The sequence below is a fragment of the Condylura cristata genome, unplaced genomic scaffold (genome assembly GCF_000260355.1).
Source record: "Condylura cristata isolate star-nosed mole 26May11 unplaced genomic scaffold, ConCri1.0 scaffold00029, whole genome shotgun sequence".
NCBI lineage: Eukaryota > Metazoa > Chordata > Mammalia > Eulipotyphla > Talpidae > Condylura > Condylura cristata.
The window spans coordinates 17990476-18000248 of NW_004567130.1; the positions used below are offsets into that span (position 1 = coordinate 17990476).

A 9773-nucleotide genomic window follows, 5' to 3' on the forward strand; every position below is an offset into this window, starting at 1 on the left:
GTGGGCGACGGCGGCTGCGGCAAGACCTCGCTGCTAATGGCCCACAGCCAGGGCGTCTTCCCCGAGGTGCGGCGGGAGCGGGCTGGGGCCCCGACGCCCCGCACCGGCGTCCTGCGCAGGGGCGCCCCTGGGGCTTCCCGAGGCCGGAGGGTGGGGGAGGGCTGTGGCGAGGGCTGGGCTGAGTGGGGTGTGTCGCTGCCTGGCCGCGCACCCCCAGGAATCCACCCGCCCCCCGGCAGCGCTATGTCCCGACCGTGTTCGAGAAGTACACGGCCAGCGTGATGGTGGACAGCCAGGAGGTGACCCTGAACCTCTACGACACCGCGGGTGAGTGCAGTCTGCCGCCGTCCCCGCCCGCACCCCAGGCCCAGGCACCCCATCCCTCAGCTGGCTCCGGCCAGTGGGTGCTGCCAGCAGGCAGACCCCTCGTGAAGTAAGGGCGCAGGGGATCCCACTGCGGACCAGGCCAGGGTTCTGGGGCTGCAGTTCAGGGCCTGCGGGTCCAGGGTGCTCACGGGGCCCTAGCTCTGCAGCGAGGAGCCCGGCTCCAGGGCCCGGCACCGGCTGGAGGCGCGTGGTGGGTCCCTCGCTGTCCAGCCTGTGGGGCGGCACCGAGTGCACCAGCAGGTGGCTGGGAGACGCCCCGGCACAAGTGCCACCCCCACGGGGTAGGCAGCCCGCGGGGGGTTTGAGCCACCCTGGTTTGGGGGGAGGCCCGCCCCGGCAGCGCTGTCCTGCCCTGGCTCCCCTCTGAGCCATGCCAACACTGGGGAGCAAAGGTCAGGGTCCTCAGCCGAGCCGGCGCACCCCGCCTCTGTGACTCAGCCGGGCACCCGGCCCCCTCCCCTGGTCCCTGACCGGCGAGCAGGCCTCGGCGGGGTCAGTCCCGGCCCCTGGCCCTCCCGACCTGACAGGCTGGCATTGCAGCCTGGCCTCTGAAGCACCCCTCTTCTTGATGAGGGTCCAGATGCCCCCACCGAGAGCTGGGGCAGCCAGAGGCTCCTGGTGCCCAAGGGCGCGGCGGGGCAGCCGGGGCCTCGCCTCTGGGGACTCCCCGTTCGTGACCCGGCCAGGGGCCCGGCGGGGCGGTCACTAACCCCGCTCATGGGTGGGGCCGCGGCAGGGGTCAGGGGCGTCTCCCCACAACCGGCGGCGGCAGCCTCTGCCCGACAGTGCCGGGGGGCAGGGCCAGGTGGGGTAGGCACGGTGGCCAGGCCGCGTCCATCCCCCCGCCACACCGGCTGCTGCCGCTGGGAACAGTCAAGCCCCCGGCCCAGACCAGTGCCGGCGTGGCCATGTGGTCCAATCAGCCACACAGCCCCGGGCCCTGGGCATCAGCCTGCCCTTCCCACCGCAACAGGACACGCCTGGGACAGGGCGGGTGATGGCAGCTCCACGCCAGCGGTGGGCACCTCAGACCGGGGCAGGAAAGGCCGGCGGTGGGCGAAAGGGATGGCGGAGGCGGGGGCGGGGGGCGCAAGGGGGAAGGGGCCGGGGTGGGGGCGGAGGAGAGGGGGGCGGGGGACAGCACCGGGTGGCCCCCCGCGGGTGCAGGCAGGAAGCTGCGGCCGGCTGCTCTTCCTGGGCGGCGGTGTGGGGGTGCAGCTGCTGGGCCCCTCCCTGCCCCGTGTGGCAACAACAGGAAAAGGGGGGACAAGGCATGGGGTGCAGAAGGTGTGGGTGCCAGGAGGGACCTGGGGGTCCGGCAGCGGGGGGGGGCCCTCTCAGCCAGAGCCCCGCGGTCTGGGGGAGCACAGGTGGGCGGCGGGGCGGAGGGCTCTTGGTCGCCTGCACCCCGGGCAGCGGGGCCACCTGCCCTCCAGCTGACCCCAAGCACCCTGTGTCCTGGGCCAGGCCTCAGAGACCCCCCCCAAGGGGTCTGCCCAGGCAGGCTGCACCCCAGAAGGACCCGCTCCCCTTGACCGCTGCCCTGAGGCTCCTGTTCCCAGCCTGAGCCCAGCCCGGTGGGGCCCCGGCCACAGTGGGCGGTAGCCGCCTGGGTGGCCCCGCCAGTGGCCGGGGCGGGGGCCCAGCACCGCTGCCCTGGAGGCGTCGGCCTCCGCAGTGGCCACGCAGCCCCCGGCCCCCTGCACACAGTCACTGGTTGCACAGGAGTGGCCGACGGAGTGTCCAGCATGCTAGGCCTAGGGGAGACACAGGTCGACGCGCACCAGCCACCAGCCCAGGCCCCGCCTGGCCGTCCCCTGGGCCGGGGAAACGCAGTCTCGGCAGAGTTGTCCTTGCCGCTCGGGGCTGGGGCCGTGCTCGGGGCGCCCGGGAGGGTCCCCGCCGTCCTGCTGACGGCCTGGCTCTGCGTGACACACCCTCAGCCCTGGATCCTGGCGAGCGGCCGCCAGGCCTTGGGGCGCTCGGATTGCAGGCAGTGGCGGCAGCCGGTGGCCAACTCACCCTGGCCGCCCTTATCGGGGCTCCCTGGGAGGACGGCGCCTGGCCGGCCTCGGGCAGGACGGGCTGGCGCCCACTCTGGGGCGGGTCACCCGGGCAAGGGCCTGCTGCCCACGAGGTGTTTGGGCAGCAGGACCGCACCCGCTCGCTCGCCGCCCAGTCTCCTTGAACGCAAGGCTGGACAGGTTGCAGCCGCAGGGACGCCTGTGCCAGGCCGTGTGAGGCGGGAGCCGGGGCGCAGGGCTGCCCAGCCAGGGGAGGGGCGCAGCCGGGGCCCCCGCCGCCCTGCCAGGCCCCAACAGCAGCAGAGACGCGGGTGTAGACCCCCGCTCAGCCTGAGCCTGGGCTGGACGCCCCCAGGGGGCCCGGGACCGCTGGCCAAGCCTGGCCATCCCGGTCCGGCAGCCGTGCTAGGCGGTTTCGAGACTGCTGGCAGGGAGGCGCCAGGCGGGGAGGCGGCGGCCAGGCCTCCCTGGCGCCTCAGGGGCGCAGCTCAGGCCGTCACCCAGGCCCAGTGCGCCCCAGCCAGGGAGGGGCCCCGCTGCCCCTCAGCAGGGTCTCGGGGCCCCACCTGTTGCTCCCCCCGTGTCTGGGGGGGTCCTCACCCCTCACCTCTGGCCTGCACCCCAACCCTGTGTGCATACATTCATCGTTTTTAAAAATAAAACAAAACGCTAGGAAGGAGGGGGGTTGGGGGCGCATCCTGGCAGAGGCGCAGCAGGGGCCGCAGCGAGGGCCCGGGAGGCTTGGGCAGCGGCGCCCAGAGCCTGCGGGAGGGGGCGGCACTGGTCCCCCGAGTCCTGCCGCGCAGCCAGCGCCATGCAGAAACCACGTGAGGTTCCTCAGACTGACTGTGCACAGACGGGGCTCAGGCCAGAGGGGCGGGGTGCGGACCTCAGACGGGAGGCACACACAGGCGGCCCTGACTCATGGCCGAGGGGCCGTGGGGCGACGGGGTCCGCAGCCCGGGTCCCTGCCTGGCCAGGCCACGGAGACTCACCCCTGCGCCCCAGGGAGGCCCGGACCTGACTACACAGCCTGCGGGTCCAGCGGCTGCCTGCGGACAGCAGGGTCCTAGAGGACACGGGCCCCGGGGGCCGCTGTGCCTCCCCTCGCCCACTCAGCTCCGCGCCCAGAGGCCGCAGGAGGGGCAGTGGCGGGTGGTGTCCGGTGAGCGGGGCACCCTCGCTGGGGTGCCTGGCATGTGGGGAGCAGGCGTGGGGAGGGGGGCTGGGCCAGCATCCTGGGGCAGGGAGGACCTCACCCGGCGGGGAGGGGCGGGGGCCCCCGCCATGCTGGAAGTCTCCTGGTCGGGCAGAGAAGCCCAGGGTCACCGTGCGGCCGAGGGCACCAGCCGGGGTCAGGCCCTGCCGGGCTGCTTCTGGGGGCAGCGAACTCCCGCACCAGAGGGCAACGCGGACCCTGGCCCATGGGCTAGAGCCATGCCAGCCGCCCTGCCGGTCCCCTTCTGGCCTGCAGCTCCTGGGAGAGGCCCTGGAACCCCAAGTCCCTCGGGTGCCTGTGGGGTGGGGGGGCAAGGATTGGGGGGTCAGGGGCTGGACGCTGTCCCGACGCTGCTGACCGCCACTCTCCGCAGGGCAGGAGGACTACGACCGGCTGCGGCCCCTGTCCTACCAGGGCGCCCAGCTGGTCCTCATCTGCTATGACGTCACGAACCCCACCAGCTATGACAACGTCCTGGTCAAGGTGACGCTCCCGCGGGGATGGGGGGAAGGGGCGGGGGAGCTGGCCCAGCCTGACGAGGCCCCCACAGTGGTTCCCCGAGGTTGCGCACTTCTGCAGAGGGGCCCCCGTGGTGCTCATCGGCTGCAAGACGGACCTGCGCACCGACGCGGAGCAGCTGCGCAGGCTGCAGGCCGCGCGGCTGCAGCCAGTCACCCCCGCGCAGGTGGGCTGCCGCCGCGGACCGGGTTGCTGGGAGGCGAGAGCCAAGAGTGGGCCCCCTCAAGGCCGCTGCTTCCGGGACGGGGCGCGTACAGGGTGGGGGCTTGTCGGGGCCCACGGGCGCGACGCGGGGTCAGCCCAGTGCCACCTGCCGCCCGCAGGGCCACAGCGCCCGAGAGAGCATCAGCGCCGTGCTGTACCTCGAGTGCTCGGCGCGGCTCCGCGAGAACGTGGAGGATGTGTTCCGCGAGGTCGCGCGCGTGGGCCTGGGCGCGCTCCACAGGACGCGGACGCGGCGGCGCCGGCAGCGGCAGTGCGCGCTGCTCTGACCGGCTGGCGGCGTCCAGGCCCAGAGCGACGCGGACCACGCTGACCACGCTGGACCTCGTCCCGCCGGTGGCCTGAACTGACCTCGGGGCCGGCCCCACCCCCGCCGCCCGCCCTCTGCCTCCCAGGGGGGCCCTGGGAGGGCCAAGCCAGGCACCCCGCCTGGCCGGCAGAGATAGCACGGCCACTGTGCCCGCTTCCTGCCCCGCGCGCGGCGGGGGCTGCGGCTATCGGGCGGCACAGGCGCCTGCCGGCCACGCGACTCCTGACCCCACAGCGGCCAGAGCCGGCTGGGACCTGCAGAGGGATGGTCTGGTCCTTGGGCACCAGCGACGCGCCTCACCCCGGGAAGGGGCTGGGGCCAGGGGCTCGGCCTGAGGGCCCAGCTCTGGCCCCTGCACCTCTGGAGGCCGGGCAGGCCCCGCCCCTCGACCCAGCTTGGAAGCCCCACCCCAGCGGGAGGCCGGACCAGGCGTGGGCCCTCTCGGCTGGGCTGCACCCTTGCAGCCCCTCGCTGCCCGCCTGGGTAAATAAAGTCACCAAACAGCCCCGCAGTGTCCCTGGCCTAGCTGGTCCGTGGAGGGCGCAGGCTGGGGCCGGCTGGTGTCCAGCCCTCGCGGGCTTCCGTCTGGCCCCGGCCACCCGGTGAAGAGCACGTGGAGCAGGAAGGCGCAGCCGGGGCTTGGCCCCCCTTCTAGCCTGGGGGGGGGGACCGGGTGGTGGCATGGATGCGTACACCGGGGAGGCCGCTTTTTCCAATGCAGTTTGAAGATTTTAATCCCCATAAAGGGCCAAAGCACGAGCGCACAGCAGCCGGCAGAAGCCCCGCGGGAGGTCGCCCCGGGGCCGGCCCTAGCCTGGGGAGACGCCTCAGCCCAAGCAGGCACCGGCTGGGTCCGCTCTCTGAGGGCTGTCAGGGCGCAGGGGGCCAGCGAGGGTGGGCTTCAGGGAGGCCCGGGCGCCCCCTGGTGGCGGCCGGCAGAAGCCCCCCCCAGCCAGTGAGTGTTGGGGCGCCTGCTCCCCCCTCCCCGACAGAGTGCTCAAGGCACAGGGCGGGGGTCCCCTGGAGCGGTCAGCAGGCGGCTGCAGAGGCGGGCAAACGGGAGGGAGGCTCCAGGCTGCTGGGCCGGCAGGGCTCTGGGCAGCAGGTCAGGTCAGTCCCGCTCCAAGAGGCACATGGAGCTGGTCTGAGCTGTCAGGTGGGGGCGTGGGATACTGGGCCCCCAGAGCTGCAGCCCCCCAGGAAGCTGGCCTGGGCAGTGCCAGAGCAACGGGGCGTGGGCTGGGTGATAACTAAGTCATAGCGGCGGCTGGCCAGCGCTTGGCTCATAGGCTGGGGTCAGTCCTCCACACCGGGACGTGCTCCTGGGCTGGCCAGCCAGGGTCGCCGGTGGGCGGGCAGGGCAGGGCAGGCGCGGAAGCCAGGCCCATGGCCCTGCGGGGGGGCGCAGGCTCAGGGCGCCTGGGGCACACCCCTGTTCCTCCGCAGCTTGGTGTGCACGACTTTGAGGGTGGTCAGGAAGTTGCCGAGGAACAGGACGAGGAAGGTGAGGGCCAGCACGAACACCTGGTGGGCGTGCAGGGCAGAGGCGGGGCGGCAGTCAGGCTGCGCCCCAGCCAGACCCTCCGCCCCCAGCACCCGGCAGGTGCCGAGGGGCCGACAGCCCAGTATTCGCTGGGGGGTTCCCTGGATCCCGGTTCTCGCTGACCATCCCCCAGGCTGCGCTCTGGGCCGCAGGGCTCCAGGGCCCTTACCTGCCACTCCCGGCACTCCTCGTGGCTGGACAGCTCGAACAGCGTGACGGCGTTATACAGCTGCCAGAACTGCAGGGGGCAGCCGGTCAGCGCCCGGCCCTGGCCCGGCACCCCGAGCCCCGGCAAGGCGGCTGGCCCTGGGGGTCCAGGGAAGGGCCGCTCAGCCCCCCACCGGCCGGGGCCCCCCAGACCAGGGCCCGGACTCACGTGGCCACAGAACAGGAAGGGCAGCAGGAAGGTGAGGCCGCGCCACATCCAGGACTGGAAGCCCTCTGCAGGGAGCGGCAGGTGAGGCTGTGGCTCACCAGGGCACGGCCTTCCCAGAAGGCAGGCCCTACCTCACAGCTGGCCCGAAGCCCAAGGCAGACTGTTGAGGGGCCTCCGGAGAGCCCACCCCGCGGGCGCCCGGCCAGACTCACCCACGATGAGGTCCAGGCGGCTCCGCTCGCCCAGGGCCCACAGCCGGTACAGGCAGCCCCTCTGGTAGTGGTACTGCAGGAACTGGACACAGCTTGCGGGACAGCCCGCTGCGACCTCCGCCGGCCCGCCCGCCCGCCCGTCTCCACGGGGCACACAGCCAGCCACCCGCCGGCCAGCCAGACACGAGGTGCTGCTAGCTGCAGCCACTGGATGCGAGGAGGTGGGGCCGGCCCGGTGCTGGAAGTTGTCTCAAAGGACGATAGATTGAAACGGGAACAGGGTCTCCAAGAGAAGGGGGCGGGCCCCACTGGGGACCCAGCTCTCAGCAGGCTGGAGAGCACATGGAAACCTGGGGCCCCCACGGCGGGCGCCCCTCGCCCTGGGCGTAGCCGCATATGTCAGCAGTGTCCAGGTGCCGCTAGGCTGCGCTCGCTCGCTAAGAGGGCAGCGCTCCCGGGGCTGACCTGCTGCCCAGCACCGGAGGCGGCCTCGCACGGGCCAGGCGGGGCGGAGCCTCCAGGCTAGAACCCGCAAGGGCGCACAGTGTGGGGGTCGCGCACTGGCCGCCCGCCCCTGGGGCTGACGCAGGCCGCAGGGCCTCAGACTCACTCTGAAAGATGGAGAAGGCAAAGAACTGGATGCGAAACTTCTGGTAGATGAGCCTGTTCGGCCTGTGGGGAAGCAGGAGCTGGGCAGGGCCTCCTTGCCGCCTGCCCTGCCCAGCAGGCAGCAGTGTCCCCGCAGCGGCCCGGCAGGTCCACTCAGCTGAGTCCGCACGGGGCCTGGGGGCCGTCCCCAGCACAATCGGGTCCCGCCTGACAGCCTCGGTGCGTGTCCCCGTCAAGGCTGCCCAGCCGCGGGCGACCCGATGCGCAGCCCAGCCCCTCCCGGTGGGCAGGACACTCACCAGGTCAGCATCACACCAGACAGGAATGTGGACACGTAGTGATGCAACACCCACCAGCCTTAATTCTCGGAGAGAGCAGAGCAGACACAGCTCAGGTGTCCCCTCGGCCTTCCAGGGAAGGGGCGCGGGGGCAGGAGCCCACCCTGCTCCCCAGAGCGCAGCCCCCACAGCCCACCCTCCCCTGGCTGCAGCGCCCCGGCCCCTGGGGGCTGAGCTGGTGGCCGGGGCTCCCCGGGCCCAGCAGCGCGAGGCCAGGGCTGGTGCCCAGGATGGGGTACCCGGAGGTCAGACAGGGAGGGACCCCCGACCCGCGTGCAGTACAGGAGAGGCTCAGGGGAGCCCGCCGAGGACCTAAGTCCCTGCGTCTGCCCATTGGGGGCCACCCCGTCCCTGGCCGGACAGCCCAGCAGCCCCCCCAAACTCTGCGCAGCGCCACCCTCCCTGCAGGCGCCACCCTCCCTGCAGCCCGAGGCGCCAGTGGTGGGTGCGGACTCCGCCCCCAGCCCCCTCCGCCACCGCAGGCCTCCCAGGAAGCCATCAGGACCACGAGGGTCTCCTGGAGCCCTCGTGGACGCGGAGCTCAGCGGGGTGGCACCCCAGTGCCTGGGCGGAGGGGGGACCTGCCTGCCAGCGTGCGCCCTCGGCCCCCCGCCCCCGTCTGTCCCGGAGCCAGGGGCGGGGCGCCCCCCCAGGCGCTGGCCGCTCACCTGGAGCTGTTGCTGATGAGGACGCTCTTGCGAATGGTGCAGTAATACCACACCAGCAGGAAGTTGAAGACCTCATCCATCACCTGGGGGGCGGGGCGGTCAGCCGGAGGGCGGCCGGGGCTGGGGTCCCAGACACCGGTTCCCCCGCCGGCCAGAGGTCCCCACGCTGAGGATCCGCTCGCGCGCAGCGGGGAGCAGCCCCCGCCTTCCTGGGGAAGGGGGGTCAGAGAGCCGCGGGCAGAAGGGGGCCTCCTCCGCGGGCCAGGCTGACCGCTCCCGACCCTGCCCGGCACTCTGACCCCTCCTCCCTGCGCCCCCTGTAAAGACACGGCCGACCTCAAGGTGATCCCCACGGCCCGCAGGACCCCCGGAGGCTCCTGGCACCCAGCCCCTGACCCCAGCAGGTGCACCGCGCACCCCATCTGCAGCCCTGGTGTCTGGGCTCCCACCGACAGGGGAGGCAGACACCAAGCACCCCTTCCTCACTTCCTGCCCGGCAGCTGGGACACCCCGGCGCCAAGTGCCTGTCCTGGGGGGTCACTGGCCGCAGCACACCCCGCTGGCTTCTCAGCGAGGAGGCTGAGGCGAGGCACTGCCCAAGGCCATGCGCCAGGGGACCGCCAGTGAGGCTGGAGACCAGAGGGAAGGCAGGCCACGTGCCAGCTGCCCCATGGGCCGGCCAGGGCCGGGTAGTGCACAGCCAAGGGCCTCACTGAACACCACGCGGGGCCCTGTGGGGGCGGGGCCGGGTGTGGGGGAGGAGCCGGGCGTGGGGCGGGGCCGGGCGCGGGGGAGGAGCTGGGCGTGGGGGAGGAGCCAGGTGTGGGCAGGCACAGGGGAGGGGCAGGGCGGGGTCCGGTGGGGACAGAGTTGGGCAAGGAGCAGAGCCTGTGTGGGGGTGGGGTGGGGGCAGTGCGCCCACTGATCACGCCCTCCCACCCGTGCACAGCACTTGTCCTGCGCCAGATGCCACCACCAGACCAGGCCTGGCTGCCACCTCGCTGCGAAGTTGGCAGCAGGGCGGGGGCAGGACAGGTGGGCTGCCCCCACCTGAGCGCCCCCCAAAGTCACAACCACCCAGGACCTCCGAATATGAGCTCAGGGCACGTGCGGGCCGCCTGGTGACACAAGCTATGCGACGGCTATCGTCTGACAGATTCCGGGTAGCTCGGGAAAAGCTCTGAAAGATCAGACTTTCCATGCTAACTTATGTTATGACCTCCCTTTTTTGTATAATCGTAATATCAAAATATTCTGAGCAACTTTCAGCCTACAATTGGATTGCCTCAGCTGCATAAGGCCTGCCTGCCCTGACAAGCAAGCACTGCACCAGGGTGAGAAATTCC

The 9773-nt window shown here is 72.4% G+C and overlaps 2 protein-coding genes across 2 annotated transcripts in view; one reads left to right on the plus strand and one right to left on the minus strand.

Moving 5' to 3' along the window:
* Window positions 1–5187, plus strand: RHOF (ras homolog family member F (in filopodia); the record flags this gene model as incomplete). The annotated part of the gene is made up of 5 exons (XM_004690721.2): window positions 1–66; window positions 240–327; window positions 4004–4113; window positions 4181–4315; window positions 4473–5187. Coding segments are annotated over 5 exons (567 nt in total), but the record flags the coding sequence as incomplete, so codon positions are not given.
* A 102-nt stretch (window positions 5188–5289) lies between these two features.
* TMEM120B (transmembrane protein 120B) overlaps window positions 5290–9773 on the minus strand; it is an 18231-nt gene continuing 13747 nt past the window's right edge. Inside the window, 7 exon segments of the mRNA XM_012730849.1 lie at window positions 5290–6205; window positions 6394–6462; window positions 6601–6665; window positions 6813–6904; window positions 7419–7484; window positions 7721–7785; window positions 8424–8510. Of these exon segments, the coding sequence (XP_012586303.1) occupies window positions 6092–6205; window positions 6394–6462; window positions 6601–6665; window positions 6813–6904; window positions 7419–7484; window positions 7721–7785; window positions 8424–8510 (558 nt within the window). The 3' untranslated portion in view covers window positions 5290–6091.